This window comes from Danio rerio, chromosome 9 (assembly GCF_049306965.1).
Source record: "Danio rerio strain Tuebingen ecotype United States chromosome 9, GRCz12tu, whole genome shotgun sequence".
Lineage (NCBI taxonomy): Eukaryota > Metazoa > Chordata > Actinopteri > Cypriniformes > Danionidae > Danio > Danio rerio.
This window is the reverse complement of record NC_133184.1, coordinates 8,039,821-8,061,350: the sequence shown is the minus strand read 5'-3', so window position 1 is coordinate 8,061,350 and position 21,530 is coordinate 8,039,821. Positions and strand designations below refer to the sequence as shown.

General features: G+C 35.4%; 1 protein-coding gene across 16 annotated transcripts in view; it reads right to left on the bottom strand.

The window, feature by feature from the left end:
* myo16 (myosin XVI) overlaps positions 1 to 21,530 on the bottom strand; it is a 357,150-nt gene that overhangs the window by 185,107 nt on the left and 150,513 nt on the right. For all 16 annotated transcript variants that reach the window (XM_073912461.1, XM_073912457.1, XM_073912466.1 and 13 more), the window contains one exon: positions 3,001 to 3,109. In XM_073912461.1, the coding sequence (XP_073768562.1) occupies positions 3,001 to 3,109 (109 nt within the window). The remainder of the gene's footprint in view (positions 1 to 3,000; positions 3,110 to 21,530) is intronic.

Below are 21,530 nucleotides of genomic sequence, written 5' to 3'. Positions count from 1 at the left end.
AATAAATAAAGTAATTTAACTAGGGGTCTGAGCAAAATTATTATGCAAAGAATCACACAAAAAGTCCTGTTAACAGGTGCAAACAGGGCTTCTGATGCAACAAACCATGTTCACTTGCTAATGTGTAATATTAGACAAAGCATAGGATGTGGAAGGTCATGGTTAGAGAGTGTGTGTGTGTGTTGACTGTAATGATGAATGAGCTCTCTGAAGTGTGTCTGTTCCTCTGGGTATCGCTGATTGATCAGCGGGCTGAAGTAACTCTTACTGCTGCCAGCATGAGAGATGACAGCATTCCAGAGTGTTAACATAGACATGGCAGAGCAAATGACGGTATATAGCGTCATAAACCTTTACAGATGGTTAATGTCACTAAAACTGTTTGTGCAGTGGGCAGGGCTGCTTTATGTCATTTACATATGAGACACAGAAAACATGCACACATAAAAATGAAATTTGCTCCATCATTTGCTCAAAACCTATATGAGTTTGTTTCTTCAGATAAACATCCAAAAGGAGATGTTTTCAAAGAATGCTGGAAGCATATTAAACTGTTAAACTGACACCCACTGATAACCAACATTTTTCTAAACATCTTATTTTCTCTAATGGGCCAAATTAAATTAAATTAAATTAAATTAAATTAAATTAAATTAAATTAAATTAAATTAAATTAAATTAAATTAAAAAATATAAATGTACTTTTACAAGTTAAGAATTTTCTTTTTGAAATTAATGTTTTTTTGCAAAAAAAAAAAAAAAGTGTTAATTTAATTGAACCTGTAACACAGTTCTTTAGAATGTGTAGTTGGAGTAATGACACTGAACGTTTTGCTTTTAATAATAAATTAAAAACACTTTAAAGGGCCACAAAACCCCCCCTGTCTCAGCAGAATGTTTTCACACCTCTGGTTTGAAAAATGTCAGCAAAGTGGGTGAGTCAAGCTTTGTTTAGTTGGGAGTGTCGGGGGAGGGAAAGAGGGAAGGTTTTGCATAGAAATGAGAGTTTCATTTTCGGCATGCACTGATTTTCACAGAGGCAAAAGAACACACAGACGCAGGAGAGAAAGACAGTGGCTGTGTCTACAAGGATATCAAATCATTTGCCAAATTAATAATTTGTCGACTTTAACTGCAGTTTGGAACTTTCACTTTCATTCAGGAACATTTCATGCGTGCCCACCATGATAAACGAGATATTGGATGCAAGGAACTGCTGGAAGAGTGTTGTTTTAATGGTATGTTTGATACCGCATGGCGAATGGGTGAAAAAACAACCCTACGCATTTCTCTGTAACTTGGAAGCACTCAATAGGTAGCATCAGAACTATTCAGTGACTATCCTGTCACAAACTGCTGTGAAAATTCTACACGACGGTAATAGTTTGATTAAGGTGTTTACATTCTGAGAGCAGCATTTACAGCGGATCTTTCAGCCCATAATATTGTAGTGACCAAGTCACTAAGGTGTCTCTTTAAAAACTGAAAAAATACTGCTGAATACTAACTAACTTTGGCTCTGAATAAACAAATGAAGAGCACTGATCCCACACTTAGAGACAGGGCAATCAACACAAACATGAACCGCAGGTTTCTTAAAAGAAATATGAGTGGCAAATCTGGATTTCATCATTTTCAGAGGCGAAAAGCTCTTGGGTAAAAAAATATTTCTTACAATTGTATTTCTGTCGCGTATCGTGAGCACATCCAGCTGTGCTCTCATAGCACGGAATTGAAAACACAACCTTCGTTGCAGCACATTTATAATTGTAACACTGACGACCAGTGTCTCCGGACAATTCTTCTTCTTCCATTTGTTTGAATTATGGATGGCAACACAACGTAGCGTCTCTCTGCCGTCTGAACACTGTTAACAGTCTTTGAAGCTATCATGCATATTAATGAAGTTGCACCTCATTCACAATAGAGCGCTCTGATTAGCGGTCTGGAAAGACTTGGAAGTCTTTCTTATAAATTAATGCTGAAAGCTCAAATACAGTTGAAGTCAGAATTATTAGCCCCCCTGAATTATTAGAGCGCTTATTTATTTTTTTCAGAAATTCTGTTTAATAGAGATAATTTTTTTTCAACACATTTCAAAACATAATAGTTTTAAGAACTCATTTCTAATAACAGATTTATCTTTACCATGATGACAGTAAATAATAATTTACTAGATATTTTTCAAGACACTTCTATACCGCTTAAAGTGACATTTAAAGGCTCAACTGGGTTAATTAGGGTTACTAGGCAGGTTAGGGTAATTAGGCAAGTTATTGTATAACTGGTTTGTTTTGTAGATTATCAAGAAAAAATATAGCTTAAAAGGGGCTAATAATTTTGTCCCTAAAATAGTGTTTAAAAAATTAATAACTACTTTTATTCTAGCCGAAATAAACAAATAAGACTTTTACCAGAAGAAAAAATATTATCAGACGTACTGTGAAAATTTTCTTGCTCTGTTAAACATCATTTGGAAAATATTTAAAAAGAAGAAAAAGACTTGAAGGGGGCTAATAATTCTGACTTTAACTGTACCTCACGTTGTACTCGCCGGAAGTCCATCCAGTCTACATGCTGGAACACACAAGGATCTAATCACAGTGACTTAGCTTCCAAATTTCCTTTCAAACCGGAAGAACGAATTTGCTGGAAATAACGCAAAAACAAAATTCTTCACTTTTTAGTAAAATATATGTGTCCTAACAGTGTTTTTAGCAGAGTGGCACATATATATGACTGTCAACATCTCAAAAAGTGTGTTTTGGTGTTTCTTGACCCTTTAAACATCTTAAAATGTAATGGCATTCCATAATTACAACTAATTTTATCTTAATTTTTGATTAATCATAAATATAGTTCAGTCAAAACCCCAATAAATAAATCTCACCAACCATATCATTTTGCATTCATACACCGCATATTCAGTAATTACCAAAACCTAGTGCGCAGTCATGCAAAAAGACAAAACAAGGCAGCAAATGCACAGCAGGGCTGTACCATTCTCCTCCAGGTGTCTGATGAGGATGTATCTGGTTTCCGTCCCCTCTGTGGTGTAGTCCAGTGGAATGTTCCCGTTCACATCCTGCAGGAGCACATTGACTCCGGCCTGCAAACAGACGAGATGGAGAGGAGATGACGGAGAGATAAAGACAAACAAGACATAAACAAATGGAGTCCCGCGTGCCTCATTCATCAGTCTGCAATCCGTGATAAACTACGGCCAATTATCAGACTTTCCCAGCATTCCCCAGGCACCGGGGCTCAGGGATGAGCTACAGGAACAGAAAAGAGTGCGTTAACTAACTCATTAAGATACGGGGCAGGTTAATAGGGTCTGCGGTACAGCGTTGAGTGTTTGGGTGGCGGAGGGTGAGGTGATTTATGAGTGTCTGCTTCACTTGAGACTCCAGACTGCGATAAGAGACCGAACCAACACAAAAAACAGACAGTACAGATAAACAAACATTAAATACTAGACATATGAAAATACTAGATTATGTAGTGGGAAAAACGGTCAGATGCTGAATAACTATATATTTACATATTATGTTATAAAGGATGGATGGAAGTAATGCTGAAGCTTACATTAAATTCAGAAATTGTACTACAGTTATCTTTTTTGTCTATTTCTACATACATGATTATTTATAGAAACATATAAATAGAAAATAATACTGTGTTCTTTTTATACTGTTAACTAGTTCACTTTATTTGTCCCAGTAGGGAAATTTTATTTGCAGCATACACTCACAGAGATATCTGACATTTCACATTTGGCATTTATGTACAGTAAATAAATCATTTAAAAACCTAAAGTACCATAGTACCCCTACTCTAAATAAATATCCAGTCTACCGGCCATCAACTGCTACTGAGAAAGAAGGAATTTAAAACCTTAATTGCTTGAAGTGTAAATTATAAGTTTGTCTTATTTCTAACACATTTGGAAACACAATATCGACAACTTGATGGTAACAATTTGTAGGTGTATGATAAAGGATGCCTTTCAACATTGACAATCATGATTGCATTATTTTAAAAAAAAAAGCTAGTCCATGCTTTTATGACTTCTAGGCTGAATTACTGTAATGCTCTGTTTGCTGGCTGCCCAGCATCCTCTATTAACAAACTTCAGCTAGTACAAGATGCAGCTGCCAGAGTTCTTACCAGGTCTAGAAAATATGATCATATCACCCCAATTTTATCCTCCCTACACTGGCTGCCTGTTAAGTTTCGTATTGATTTTAAAACATTGCTTCTTACCTATAAAGCTTTAAATAATCTAGCTCCTGTTTATCTAACCAACATTCTGTCTCGCTACAATCCAACCAGCTCTTTAAGATCTCAAAACTCAGGGCTTTTGCTAGTACCTAGAATAGCAAAGTCCATTAAAGGAGGTTGAGCCTTCTCATTTATGGCTCCTAAACTCTGGAATAGCCTTCCTGATAATGTCCGAGTCTCAGACACACTCTCTCAGATCAACACTAGATTAAAGACCTATCTTTTTAGCAAAGCATACACTCAGTGTATCACTTAGCGGTATTATACATGGATGTGCCCCAAGCAGGTTTTTGCATCTCGTTTATATACACTTTGAACAGCAGCTATGCTAATTATTCTCTTTATTCTCTATTTCCACCTGGGGATACTTATCCTGAGGCCCTCAGACTATGCAGCGCCACTAATTCGATCCAAGACCAGCGACGAAATGATCCCAAGGTTTCCATAATCCTGAACCAGGCCGTATCCTGAGCAGCTGCTGTGGTGGTCATAAAGGAATGGAGAGCATGAGACTGATTCCTGTGACGCTCCAGGAACAGATGAGTCTTCACTGAGGTCCAGCTTCTCCAGTGCCTAGAATGCAGCTCTGCACTAGACGTTTGGCCAGAGGAGAAATGGTCGTGCCCAACTGAGCCAGGTTTCTTTAGAGTTTTTTTTTTATTCTTAACTTTCTGTGACATTGCAACGTGTTTTCCCTTGCCGTGTTTATCGCGCTTGCTTTGTTTTATTGTTTATCCTGCCAGCCATGTGTACAGACTGCTCGCCTGTTTATTGAGAACAATTCTGAATTATCCAGATGTGTCTGTTTACCCAATTTGACCACTGCCTGCCTGACTAATCTTATAAATAAACTACACATGAATCCTCAACCAATTGTTAGTGTCCCTCATTTACAATATACATATATATACATATACATATATATATATATATATATATATATATATATATATATATATATATATATATATATATATATATATATATATACATACATATACATATACATATACATATATATATATATATATATATATATATATATATATATATATATATATATATATATATATATAAACAGGCATTTATGAAAAAAAAAAGTTTATTTATATATAAAAATTTTGACAATATGCTTACTGGCACATTAAATTGAAATGCATTAAATTAACCATTGCATTTGGATAGATTTTCCCCCTTTACACTAAGCGAATCTAAACGCATCTTACTGGTCATTCGGCTAATAAACTCAACAGGAATGTGTTTGACTGGATATTATTCACTAAACTTACCATTAAAAACTATCCTGCTTAAGTTCAGGCTGTGGTTTTAACTACTTTTTTCCAGTGTTTTATCTTTAGACTTTAGACATAATTTATACAATACATTCCTCACCATCTTTACTGTCTTACAATGTTTACAACTGTAAGATTGTACAATTATAGAATTGAAGAAACCTCCAGATGTGAATTTATGGTATAATGGGAATAGCATAATCACAACAGACTGATAAATCTGCCCAATCAGAGCTGAGCAGACTCAAAAATGAGAGTTTTGAAAGTAACGAACTTTCAAATTATTTGTTTGAGAAATGATGTGAAGTGAACTGTACAAGGATCGTATGATAAATTATGTATGATATTTTAATTATTTATTACTATTGACCTTGGACGTATATACAGATACTATAGCAGACCTCTGAAACAAAATATGTATCCTTTAAAAAGCACTCAACTGAAGGACAATGAGGATGGTATGACATTTAAAAAGACAAAACCAAACATCAACAAATCACAGTGTCAGATTAATAACTTGTATCTTTTATAATAGTCTATGAGCAATTAAAGCTGCAAATGGCACGTCTCCATCTGACTGGCTGGAGCACAAAGGCATGGTGGCAAATCAGAAGCTTATTGTCTGTTATCCCAGCATGCTTGTCTAATCCAATGATCAGCACATTCAGACTGGCGAGGTTGTGTCAATCACACATTGACGTTAACAGCAGGTTAATGAATAGATTAATTAACATTATCAATTAGAAGCTCTTTTGTCTGCATTTAGGAGTGATGGCTTTTTGGGACTACACACAAAGATATGTCTCACATTTTGGTCAGTCTTAAATGAGCAACACAACATTATTGCATATGTTAAATAATTCACTACACTTTACTATGTGTGTGTGTATATATATATATATATATATATATATATATATATATATATATATATATATATATATATATATATATATATATATATATATATGTATGTATTAAAGTATTTTTGCACAGCATCAGAAATTAAGTTATTGCATCGTAACATACTTCTTGAAGTATGATCATGAGAAATCCTGCTTCAGAAATAACTCCTCTTCCTCAGTCATCTTTTCATCAAGCAAGTTTCTGTTGCCGACATCGCCAACCAGAGGTGGCAGCAACGCACCAAAAACTTTGTTATCGAACACCGTAAAACAGGAAGAAGTAGAATTCCTCATTCTCGCCATCATATGGATTTACTTTTATCGGCTAGACACCGGCCTCACAACTCCGTGAATGTCGGTGCCGTCACTTATTGATCCGGGATCAGTAAATGTAGCTAGCGTGGACGCTACTGCGCTACTTGACTAATAAAATAGCTTCGTTACTGAAAAACTATTTGATTTAGAAAGTAGTGACGCTACCACCACGCTACTGAAAAATGTAGTTAAGCTAGTGGCGTCACTACTTGTAGCGATTTTCAGCATTTGGTACATACTATGCTATTCTAACAACTCTCGGATGAGTTTTGAAGAACGAAGGGATCCTTTACTGCATCAAATTGTGAATAACCAAGCTAATCGAGTAATCCACATACAAATAACAAACCCCAGGTTTACAATATTGTTGTCCATGTATATTTTCTTAGTAACACAACTCAAGAAATGCCTCAATTATTGCATTATTTTTTTTAAAAAGCTACCGTAAAAAAATAAAAAATAAATAAATCTGTCATTTTAGCCTTTGAAAAATTCAGTAGGCACTGCTTTAGAGTGGTGTCAGAAAGTAAGAAATAGCCAAAATGTCCTCACTTTACTCTCTTAGTCAACATTCTGATGGTACAAAGCTTAAACCGGCTCTCACAAAAATAGATGTACAGGTACACACACACATTAGTGAGCACTGAGAGATCTGACAGTGAGCTGCAGGAGTGTGTAATGACCTCCTCCCCGAGATGTCAGACACATCGAGACACCGAGGACAAGTAGAGTGTGTGTGTGCATGTGTGTGTTTGTACTAGTGGCGATCCATCGATCCATTTGGAACTGTTGATGTGGGAGATGTGAATGGTAAAAGAAGGGGTGTGTGTGAACTAACGGGGTCAATGTGAAGGAGATGAAAGTAAGTGTATGTGTGTGTGTGTGTGTGTGTGTGTGTGTGTGTGTGTGTGTGTGTGTGTGTGTGTGTGTGTTCACCCTTACACACTGTGAGAAGAGCTGATGAAGCTGTCAGCATCACCTCCTCTGATCGACAAGCTGAACTTGTGTGCTCTGTTGGCTTTCGTGCTGAACCACCAGCCTCAATGTTACAGTTACAAACAAACTTTAGAAAATAAGTAGAAGTAATAATATAATGGCAATATAAAATTATAAAATTTAAAATTATGTTTAAATATATAATTATATAAAAATGTTATTATTAGTTTTTTGATGTTTTTGAAAAATATAATGTGTTACCTAAGGTAACATTTATTTAAATAAAATAAATAAATAAATAAATAAATAAATAAATAAATAAATAAAATATTTTTTCATAAGGTAATAGCTGATTAAGGTAAGGTAAAGTGAGGTTATAACTGATGTATATATGAATACTTTTTAAATGTTTTACAATCTTTTTTATCATCAACTTTTACAATTTTTTATTTTTTTATTTTATTAGCTGGGCTAATATTTTTGAGGATAATTTAATGACTGGAAATAAAAAGGCATTTATATGACAAGCATATTTTTGATCTGTCGAAAGCAAATGCTAGTAAGGTAACTAATTTATTAATTACATGTATGTACTAATGCCAAAACTGAAAAAAATAATAAATAAATGTATTTATTAATAAACTATTATTGACCTTAGATGATATAAATATAACTACAAATTCTATAAAAAATAAGGTAGTGAATACTTAATACCTCAAACCTGCCATTTGTTGGATACACAGACATGTGATTTAGAATATTGTAAATGTGAGTATTATTATTATTATTATTATTATTATTAAAAACACAAGTAAAACACACTGTATATGCTTAATAACACAACTTTTGCACAATTTGGCACTAATATCCAGCGGTAATAAACCTGTCAATCTAAGTGTATGTACGCATATTCATTGAACAGTAGTCAACATTTCAGAGTCCCAAAAAAAGTTGTCCTAGGACAAGAACGGATAAATTTCAATGCACATTTTTGGCAATTTTAAAACAACATTGCAGAAAGATATTATCCACTTAAATAGATGGTTCACACCCCCAAAATAACGTTTCCTAACCATTTACTCACATGCAATTGGTTCCAAACTAGTTTAACACACAGCTAAATATTCTGAATGTCGTTAAAAATCAACAGTCATAACATCCATAGAAAAGGAACAAAAATACTGTGGAAGTCAATGACTGTTTTTTTTTCTTTTTTACTTTTTATTTAGTTTATCTTTACTGTGTGTTTAACGGTATGAGAAAAAAACTCAAACAGGTTTGGTAAAAGGTGATTTCAGTGAACAATCCCCTTTAAATGTCTTTAATAAAAGTGGAAATACTATAAAAACATGAAATGTTATAAAAATACAGTAGCATATATTAACTAAATGAGTGACCTGGGCCACAAAGCTGTAATGTACACTGTTGTGTCTGGGACTGTCAATGGGAACTAAAAGAGTTCTGATCTAGAGTGATCATGATAGGTTAGACAGCAGGTCATAAAATATGACATAAACAGCCTCATACCTTTGCAGTCCATTCACAGATGCCAGCACTAGGGGTTAACAAGCTGACCTCTGGGCCTCCTTTTAAATGTGCTTCATGTCATAATAAACAGTCACAGTAATTTATTTTCCCTGACTGAAGGTTATAAATTATATATTTCATAGAACAAGTGTTAACAGCAGTGCTAGAGCGGGAAATGCATGTTCGACTTTCAACCTATTGATCCACTCCAACACTCCTTCCCCGTTTTTTCCTTCCCTTTTGCTTACCTTTTTGGATATTTCGATGCAAGCAAGGTCACAACAAGGTGCTGTGGAATCTGCACACACACACACACTGGTTTTGGTGGTTTATGAGGACTCTCCATAGGCGTCAAAACGACTTATTATATGATCTTACTTCTACCCCTATCCCAAAACACAACCCTTACAAAAAACAGCAAATTTTGAATGTGAAAATACTCTATTAAGTATGATTTTTAACAATTTTGAACTACGAGGACAAAAGGCATGTCCTCATAAACCATTGTAATACAAAGTAGGTCAATACCATGTAATCTATACAAATGTGTGTCCTCATAAATCACCAAAACCTGTAGACGCACATCCACACTCTTGCAGGAGTTCAGCACAGGTATGTTTCAGAGACCACAGTAACTGAACCTGACAGTACAGAGGACTGTCGAGACGAGAACTCCAAATCATGTCAACAAAGGAGAAAGTGATGAAACATCCTCCCTGGGAAAAGGAAAACACAACAGCAGACTCCTTCCTCTGACTGCACCAGGAAACAAGGACAATCACGTAACGTAATTACATCTAATCTGCATGATGATGGCTGCCTGCGTCCCATTACAGGGCTCTGAGCTCGGCTTAATTGCTTTTGTTCAATTTAATCTGCTATGATGATAGGCTAATAGCAATGAAAGTAAATGAGAACGGAGTTAACTTTCTCACAAATGTGACCAACTTCTGAACATCTGTTTTGTTTGATGACATGCATTTTCCTAATTTGAAGTTTTTTAAACCCACTCCAGGACACTTACTTCATCAAAAAAAAAAAAAAAATAATAATAATAATAATATATAATAATAATAATAATAAATAAATTGCTAAAACCTCTGTCCACTCTCTCACTGCACAAAATATTAGTAGATAAAAATGCAAGTATTAATTAGTAGTATAAAATGCAAAAATTACAATAAATAAAACTGAATTGTACAAGAGTTACTGAAAATCTAACTGAAATAAAGTAATGATTTAAAAAATAGTATTAATTTTAAGAATTAATAAGAACTCATTCTGTGATGGAAAACCTGACCTGGCTGTGACACATTTTCTTAACTTGACAAAAAAAAGGTACTAGGCATATTTAGCTTCATTCATGATTTTTAATATTAAGATGTTTGCCTGAAATCTTCATATTTTTTTACTTTTATTCCTTTAAGTTGCATTTGTGTGGTTTTGGGTTCAGTGTTTGATTAAACTATTATTTTATTTGTATTACTGAACTAAAACTAAACTAACAAAAACTGTACTAAAATTTAAAAACACGAAAATAAAAACATTTCATTTAAATTCAACTCATTAACATGTTACAAAGTTATAGAAATATCAATACACCACACATAATATAGTCGAGTGAACAAGTTTTTGAAAAAGATGATGCTACTGTACTACGTAAATAAACAAAGGACAAAACCCTGCACATAACAACTGGTAACAGAAACAATGGCGGATTAAAGAGCTGTTTGTGTGGCAGGTGTTGCTAATTTTATTTGCCCCATTATAACAAAAAACTGGCAATGATGTGTCAAGCACATGACCAGCAGAGATGCTTTAATAGTTACGTCATGTCAGATTTGTATATGTACACTGTAAAACCTAAGAGTTAAAAATCATGAAATAAAATAAGTTAATTTAACTTATATATTTTTTAAAAGTTTAAAAAGACAGAGATTAATTTAATTAACAATTTTTTTTGTGTTAACATAATTTGTTAGTAGCAAAATAAAGTCAAACCAAGTCGAGCATTACCGTCATTTTGCTACATGTGTGGACATACAGAGGAATGAGATCTCGCACGTCAACAATGCTACATAAATTAATCATAAATACAAACAACACTGGACATAAGAGCTATTAAAAAAAACTATGCATAACTAACATACAGTATACTATAAGATCAAACCATTTAAGTAGCTATATAGTTCTTTGGACCCATGTCGTTCTATTAACTGAACTCATACCGATTTGATGACTGAACTTAAAATGTTTAAGTTACTAAAACTCTAAATGTTTAACGGTATTAAAACTATACACATGTACACATGTATATCACTCAATATATGCAAGTTTACAGTTAGTTTCTAAATGTAAAGGGTTTGCCGCAATTGGTTTCCTCAAACAGTTTTGAGTTAACTTATCAGGGTTTACAAGCATTCGCCATCTTCTTTTAGTGTTTATGTCTATACTCAGCACACTGAAGGCCCTCAAGTTAATGCTAACTGCATTCAACTGTAAAAAGTGTGGCATGCATATTACATCATTTAAACCCAGCTCTACTATTTCTATGTGGATGCAGACATTTCATGAAATCACATGGGTATGGACACAAAAATTTTGGAATCCCTAACAGATAGAAACAACAAAAAACAATATGTTTGTACTGGTAGATCATTCACAAAAAAAGTCACAAAGAGACCAAAAAAAAAAAAAAAAAATAGACCAAAAAAGAAAAAAAAAGATAATCAAATGCACATGCAGAGATGACTAAATGGAAACCGTCCCATAACTGAAGCAATTCTTCCAAATAACATCGGCAAATAGCAGCCATGCCCATTTAGTTGGAAAAGCAGCAAGTGAAATCCATTTTCTTCCATGACACATGGTTTGTTTCTTTAGGAAGTAATCCTCGTAGGAAATGACTAAGCAGTGAAAGCTAATGAACCCTTACCTAATGCAGATCTCACCTAAATAACAGATGAGTCCATGATTGGCACGCAAAAGCAGCGCCTCCTAAATCCTGACTCTGACTAATCCAAAAAAATACAAAATAGGTCGTCATGGTCCAGCTTTGGAAGCAGGATGCGGCAAAACATGGAGGAAGGAGAGAGAGAAAGGCAGAGAAAGCTAATGCTAGCCTAAAGTGAGTGTGTGTGGGAGATTCTGACCTAAAGCGCTGCATATTGCAGAGCAGAGATAAGAGCATTAACAGCGGAGACAACACAGCACCAACATCACAGTAAAAACACTGAGGCTCAAATATACTAATGTTACATCATTAAAACGGCACATTAGTCAAGAAAATTGCAGTTTCAAGTTTCGGGGTGAATCTCAAGACATCTGTGAAGAGTATATCAGTGCTGAATTTTACCCCCAAAATTAACAGAAAGGCTTAGGTTTACTTGCTGCAGTAATAACGGTACATTATACATACTGTACTGTATTTGCATAAAATACCTCTAAATCAAACTCTAATGCCAAACATACAGTTCAATTAAACGCTAAGTAATACTATGTAAGGCAAGTGTTATGGTGTGGATGTGTGTGAGTTGGCTTAGCTATACTTGAGAGGGCTCAATTGGTCTCACTTGTATAGTAAAATATATGAAAACGACACTCCAGTGAGGGATTTCACTGGTCCTCACTAATTAAATCTGCTTATAAATTGGCCAGAAAAGGGTTTTATAGGTATCTAATGATTCGCAGTTGTATTTAATGTCATAAAACAAGTTAGAGAGTGAAGAAGATTTTATATTCTCTAAAAGTATGTAGTAGTGTGCAGTAAACATGAGCCAGGCTAAAACTTGGTTTGTGTACACCTGTTTCACATCGCAAAAAAAGCAGTGCGTGCGCAGCGCGTATGGAGAGCAGAAGCAGCACGCAGGCGTTTGCCTTTCACACCAGCTGCATCTGCGGCAGCTGCTGCAGAGATCAATCTATCTCTGTCTATTCTATGCAGTTACATATCTCTCTCTATATACAAATATACTTTAAAGGGTCACGAAACACCAAAACACATTTTTTGAGCTGTTGACAGTCGTATATGTGTCCCACACTGCTAAAAACACTATTAGGACACATATATTTCACTAAAAAGTGTAAATTGGATGTTTTTGCGTTATTTCAAGCAAATTCGTACTTCCGGTTTGAAATGAATTTTTGAAGCTCGTCCAGGCCATGAGATAATAGCCTGTATTCCAGCGTGCAGACTGGGCGTCTGTACCAGAGTGTGCCTTATTACGTCTCAGAGTGTGCTGCATTAATGCATGAGTAAGGCTTGGTTCAAACCAATCGGCGCGCTCTATTGTGCAACTATATTAATATTCATTACTGTCACAGTGTTTAGACGACAGAGACGCCACGTTGTGTTGGCAAAACAAGCGTGAAGTGTTGCTTTTATAGTTTGCTGCAGTTAAGTTTTGTTTTCATTTTCTCTCTGTGAGAGCTCAGACTCACATGTGGATTACAGTGTACGCGACGCTCGACAACAATAACTTAACTTACGTGTCTAAGGAGGAACATTGTTTACCTGAGAGCTGTTCTCATCTGCAAACGCTGAGATCCGGATTCGCTTGTAGTCTTCTCTTAATAAAGACGCGGCTCTAGTTGCTGGTGATTGTCCTGTCTCTACAGATTTGGTAAGTGAGCGACCAGCGCTCTTTGTTTATTCAGTTTGTTCGTATCGAACTAAGTTAACTATTGCACCGAGTGTAAACCTGTTAGCACCACAACCAAACTTTAACCTCGTGTAGGATTTTCACCGCATTTTGTGACCGAAATAACACACGCGGCTTTCTGACGCTACCTGCCGTGTGCATCTAAGTTTCCGGGAAATGCTGAGGGTTTTTTCTCTCATTCGCCGTGCGGTATCAAACATTGCATGAAAAATACACGCTTCCTCGAATCAAATATCTCGTTTGTCGGGAGGGGCATGAATGAATTCCCTGAACGAAAGAGCCAAACTGCAGTTAAAGTCCACCATTTAATAATTTGGCAAATAATTTGACTACAGATGTCCATGTAAGCAGTCACTTTCTCCCCTGTGTGTGTGTGTGTGTGTGTGTGTGTGTGTGTGTGTGTGTTCTGACTCTGAAACTCAGCGGGTGCCCAAATAGACACTCACACCATCCCACTTTAGTTCCTCCGACACTCTCCCCTAAACAGAGCTGGACACGCCCACTTTTCTGACTTTTTCCCAAAGTGGAGGTGTGAAAACACCCTGCTGAAACGAGGGGGTTTCATGGCCCTTTAAAAAAACGTTTTATCTGCACCAAGGCCCGCGGCAACCTCCTCCTATGCTGTTTCTTTAACGTGCAAGTCTTTATTTTAGAAAGCATATAGATCATACAGTACTGTATGCTTCTCAAGCTTTATGAGAAGTCATTCATGACTGGTGCACTCAGAAGACAATGCCTGTGATATCATGTCATTTGGTTTTTGAGTGTCAGGATGTTTTATTAGGCCTAGTTATAATAATATTTATGCAATATAGTTATAATGATACTTATACATGGTCAAACCAGTGTAACTTTCTCCGCTTCAGTAATGTCCAGCGGCAGTGTAACAGCTCGTGCAAAGGATGAGATGGACAAAAGTAATCAATGCATTTACTTATTTTAGTGTTGTCAGGTTCACAGTGCAAACAGCCCCAGGTGGATTAATTTGAGTGAACATAAAACAATGCCGAATAAAACTTTCTTCCTCTGCTTCAGCTACACAGCACACAACGAGCTTCTCGTCATCCAGCTAACGTGTCTAATTACACTACCCACAATACACTTCACTATGGACTACAACTACCGTAAATAGCAAGTCTTAAAGCAGCCACTACCCTCTCCTGCAACACTAGCGTGCAACTTAAGCAAAACTGATACTAAAATAGTTTTACATTTGGTCTTGTAGTTCGCGTCTAAATAAATGTTCGTTGCAGTTTTTAATCGTTTAAGTTAATTTGATTGACTATATATAAATCAGTTGATATTATTAACGTGTTTATTGAGTAAAATTGCTACTATTTGCTGTCATTCAATGTGTTTTGGTCATTATCAATGCACTGTCACTTTAATTGAGCGTGAGCAGTGCGGCAAAAATAGACCCAGCGCCGAAACGATCGCGCCACTGCTGCTTCAGCGATGCTCACGCCTCGCCCTGCTGCTGCCTGCAGTATAAAAACTATAAATATGTTAACATGGACTCTGAAAAAACATGCTCTGCTCACGCACTGCTGACGCTTGCGGTGTGAAACAGGCTCAAGATGAGTAAGCCTGCACACGAGCAACACTATGAGAAGGCTATGCTGAAGAATGACTATGTAGACTAACTGAATATGTAAAGCACTGATTATATATGTTAAACATTCACATGAAGCTATATCTGTGAAAGGCATTCAGGAGTAACAGATTATCAAGTTAATGTACCATCATGAAACATCTCTGGTGTGAAAACAGTTGCTTACATTTACCTAAGCTAGCAGGGCTTAGAGCCAAGAATAGTAGGACCATCTAAACATTTAGTTGAAATGAAAATCTTAACCGATGATTGTCAGAAGTTAAAACGAGAACACCTATAGGCGGGGCAGATAAACTGTACAAAGATTGTAAAGAACACAGACACTTTAGAATTGTGCAGGAGAGATGTCAGATTGCTCGAAGGTCTGCTCTGCTTTATTATGCTGAATAAAGTCTAATTTTTGGTTTGAAAAACTCCTGTCTGTTTCGTCATTGATTAATGAAAATAATTACATAGGCAGATGATGAATTATGTAATAATTAAGCAAACTAGCAATACACAAATGCATAAATATATTAATGCTAGTTATTATTTCAACAACATTTATTTTAAACAACATCATTGATCATTTTAATTGTTTTGTTGTTGTTGCTAACTTGTGTTTATTCTTCATGCACATGCCATAATACACTAACACAACGTACCAGTGTGCAGGGATTGAACCCTAGAGCATAATGCTATTAAAATCACTTCAAAAATATAATTTACAAAATAAACGATGGTAACAAGTGTGGCCGATCAGACACATAATTATTTTGTGTTATTCAACAAAAAATACACCATCAGGCGACGTAGTGGCGCAGTAGTTAATGCTGTCAACTCGCAGCAAGAAGGTCACTGGTTCGAGTCCCGGCTGGGTCAGTTGGCGTTTCTGTGTGGAGTTTGCATGTTCTCCTCTGGGTGCGTCGGTTTCCACCCACAGTTCAAAGACATGCAGTACAGGTGAATTGGGTATAGGATAAATTGTCAGTGGTGTATGAGTGTGAATGAGTGTGTGTGTGGATGTTTCCCAGAGATGGGTTGCAGCTGGAAGGGCATCCACTACGTAAAACATGTGCTGGATAAGTTAGCAGTTCATTCCGTTTGTGGCGACCCCGGATTAATAAAGGGACTAAGCCGAAAAGAAAATGAATGAGTGAATGAATAAACCATCAATCTCTCCTACGTAGGAAAAGACTGGATATTCAGTGTGTAATATGACTGCAAGGTATTTACGACACAAAGGAATACGCTCAGGCATAGACACAGAGACCTGGTCAAAATGCTCCTTGCTTAAGTCTTATACTTTTAATGTTCACCTTCATTCTCTCTATATGTGTAATCAGGTGTTTTGCAACAAGTCTCTGACTCATGTATTAATATTATGGTTTTAATACTTCTGCAGTCAATGTTTAACTCAAACACATAGATAGTTCATGTTTTGATGTCCCTGCAAAGCTAATTTGATTTACTGAATGATTCTTTACATTTTATTTTATTATGTGTGCAACATATTATCATTTTAAGAAACGTAAACATTTCTGCATTAGCTTACATCCAGAATGCCTATGCTAATCACCACGCTTTGGAACAAAGACTATAAAACGCGTTTCAGGGGAGTTAACTTCTCATTGGTCAACTCGGCACAACTCAGGCATTCCCTTCTCCGGTACCTTTCTTTATTTCTTTACTGTAGAGAGTCTAGTTAAGTTTAGTGTACCACGGAACCAGTAGTTAACACGACTAGCCCTTTTGCCGCTTCAAAACTTAAAACAACCGACTTCACTTCACTCCAAGCCTCACGAGGACAAAAACTGACCACCAGCTAGCCATGTGTTTGACAGAGAGAGTTACACCTCTACCATTACCACTGAATTGTTGTAAACTAAATGAAACCCTAAAGAGACCACAGAGGAGTTAATTGATTATTTGTGGTTCGCTTAGTTTTGTTCTTACCAAATCCGTGGTTTTTACATCACTGCACTCTCTCAAACTCTTATTTTACTTTCTTTACTCGTCACTACACTTGTATGAATGTGTGTTTGTGTTAGGTGTTTAGTCAATAAAGTTTCTTTTTGTATAAAAGAAAGGTGCCTGTGCATGTTAATGATTCTAATGTCTTAAACATCAATCTTGCTACACTGCTTAAACACAAATGGGTTTTTATTTTTGACAGCAATTGCCGTACTTTAAGTCAACTGTCCATTCGAACGATCGCTGGATGATTTGTTTGTTTAAATCTAAAAAGAGTCGATTCTTTTGAATCCCTGTTCAAATGAATCTTCAATTCCCTTTGAGCTAATTTGCTAAATAATATTGAAATAATGATATTAATGATATTAATAAACCTAGTAAGAATGAAAACAGTCACAATGCAACACATTAAAAGGTCTTAAATAAGGGTATTGTGATGGAAATATTGATGGTTATATTTTGATGATTGACAATTATATTTTGATATTTTAAATTGATTAAGGTTTTCTTAAAGTAAAGATCAAATGCATAATCATTGGGCTATTGCAGCCACATGTAATCTACTGGTTGTATCCATTTCTAAGGAGCTGTAACGAAATTCTTATCTTAAACATTGTAACATCTTAAAAAATGTCTGTGAAGCCATTCGTGGGATCCTTTTGCTCACAGAGGCTGTCTGTGTTTAAACTAACCATTCTCTGAGAATTAAAGCAATTACAAACAAACTTTGTCTGACTATATTCAATCTCCGTCTTCACATTAAAAAGTATTCCTTGTGAACAGAAAAAGAAAATAATCATTACAGTATTTAAGTGTGGCCTAAGTTTACTTTGGGAAAAAAGAAAGATAAAAATATATATGGTAATAATCCTAATCCTCATTATTAGTACTAGTATACTATATTTTTGGCTTGAAATTGACATTTTTAAACAGACTTAATGCAAGTCTTGCTAATAAGCTGGATAAAGTCACAACTGCATATACTGTGCAACTGACATTGAAAAGTAGAGACTGTGGTAAAATAATAAGGAGAAGATGGAAACCGTGTGTCCATAGCAACGGAGACAGCCCTTCCTCCAGAGGGGTGACTCACCCGCAGGCTGAGGCAAAGATAGGAAGGGTTAAAGGGCCTTTGCTTTGGGAGAATCCTTGTTTTGTTTTGTTTTTTGTTTGGTCTCAATTCCATTTAAAAGTCCAACAGAAAAGAGAGCTGCATTAATGTTCAATGTTTCCATTGCACAGCTAATCAAAGACATGTCATTCAGGCTTAAGGCTGTCAATCAAACCTCTCTAGGTACAAAAGCAAAGAGTTCTGTTCTGACAAAAAAGGAAGTCTGTTGTGTTTTAGAACTCTGTGTATATTTTAATTGATATTTTCTTTTAATTAAATGATGACGCATATGTTTTGATATTGAGATGGCAAATACTAATGCTTTCGCTCCATTCTCAATTATCAAAATGTAAATGCCAAGTGCAGATTTGAGCTAAAAAATAAAAAATAAAATAATAATAATAATAATAATAATAATTCAAATTACTGTAGTCATATTCTTAAGCTGGAGTGCATGTCCAGACCAAACATTTGTCTATCATGTTTGTTTTTACTTTAATTTCCTTTTTTTTAAGCTTGTGCATATCATTATTGTAATATGCTTCAATATAAACTGCACAGCATAAATTAGTAAACTTCTTTTAAAACGTAGATTTTTAATCCATTTCTCAGTGAATAGACACATTTTTGTGTTTTTTAAACTGAGATATCATTAAACAATTAAAATAATTAAAATAAAATTTGATCTCTAAACACAGAACATCATTAGGAATATAAATATAATGTATAATCATTTCCCAGAGATGAGTTGCGGCTGGAAGGGCATCCGCTGCGTAAAAACTTGCTGGATAAGTTGGCGGTTCATTCCGCTGTGGCGACCCCAGATTAATAAAGGGACTAAGCCGAAAAGAAAATGAATGAATGAATGAATGTTTAAATTTAAATCGGAAATTGCAAATTACTTAAAAAAAAAATTATGTTTATCATGATTTTCCTCTTTATTAATGTTATTTTTTTAAACATTTTTCCTTAACTTATTGAGTGTACTTTTTTTGATCTAATGTTATTTTGCTAAATTATCTCTATAGATTTGCCTTTAATACAGACTAATCGAATGGATACACAAATATTTTATTGTATAGCATCCTATAGAAAATATTGTTTTAATGTTTAATGTCTGTAATAAATGAAACTGTTACACAGACACATACATGTGTACGTACATATGCACACTGAACATGTGCAAATTAAAAAATCCTAGTTTTATTTTGTAGTTTATGCCTTTCAAAACTAGCATGAATCAAAACCAAATATCGAAACAAATTTGTCACATGTTTAACAAATGTACTATACTGCAACATAAATACAGCAGAGACTATTTCACTTTTTTTTTATTTTAGTGCATTAGTGTGTCAATAAAATACATAGCAAGTCTACACAAATCAAGACTTTAGACAACAAGAAGTTGTGGTTTAATGAATTTAAAGAGTAATGTGAAAGCTCTTTTTTTAAGAGAATCAAGGCCATGGCCACTATTAAGGGGTCTTTGGAGTCCCAAATGTAAAATGTGTGCGAGTGAGAGGAGATCACGTCTTCATGCAGTTAATTAAGTCTTCACGTTATCTCTGCCGTACGAGAGCTCTGCACACTGACTTGCATACTTTTATGCAAATGAGGCCTACTTTCAGAAATCTTCATTCATACAGTGCGGAGGAGCAGTTCACACATGCACACACACAAACACGTTAGCACTGTTGCGAGTACTATTAAAGGGAATGCATCAAAGCGCTCTGACAGTTTATATGACGATGTTCAAACACACTTTCACTCACAAACACACAGAAACAAACAGAGAAAGAGGGAAATGATGTAGCTGGTTTACATTTAGATACACTGACCCCAGTTTAAGTATGCTATTTATTTGCTGTCGTAATCCAAAACTCTACTAAATACAAACACCAATGAATGTTGAACACATTGTTTTCAGTGTATATATGCTACACTTGACATTTAGGTTTATCGTATTGGTTAATAATGAATTGTTTCTTCGATGCAATTTGGTTTTGGTATTCGGAAAATTCGCTTTAGTAACAGATTTTGGTCAAAATCGGTTTAGTAATAGATCATAATTGGTTATGTTCTGTTGTCAGCTGTGATAACCGCAACTGTTCTTCAGTGTACACGTTGCTACTCTGTGAACAGCACTGACCGTTAGAGCCAATCATGTTGAGTGTGTGAACACAACGACCAATCATAGGCATTTAGGAAGCTGCTTAACAATGCTCAAAAAGCAAGTGGGATTAATACTTACATTAGATTATTTGCAAAAAAATGCTTGTGTTGTCTTCTGCGCAAGCATTTGAGTTGTTTCAGAAAGTGTTTTTTTAAGCACGTCAAATTAAAATCCCATTCATTTAGCTGACTGCTTGTGTTAAAAGACAAAATACTATTGTTGTGTTGTGAAGTCAAATATGAAATTGTGTATGGAAATCATTGTCAGTGCAACAAGATATCAATAACATGACAATTGTAACCGAATCTAACTGTGTTTATTGTGCTTTAATCTGTCAAAAAATACTCATGAATCAATTAAGTTACTATAAGTTAGATTAGAGGTGGGCAAACTTAGCCCTGGAGGGCCGGTGTCCTGCACAGTTTAACTCCAACTCTAATCAAATATACCTGCTTATAGATTTCTAGTGATCTTGAAGACACTGATTGGCATGTTCAGGTGTTTTTGATTAGAGTTGGAGCTAAACTGTGCAGGACACCGGCCTCCCAGGACCGAGTTTGCCCACCCCTGAGTTAGACCATAAGACGATTTTTTTATTTATTTATTTTTTTCACAACGCAACATCTATTCTCTTCATTCTCCATTTCCACCTGGGGATACTCATCCCGAAGGCCTCAGACTATGCAGAGTCACTGATTCAATCCAAGACCAGCAACAAGATGATCCCAAGGTTTCCATATCCTGGACCAGGCCGTATCCTG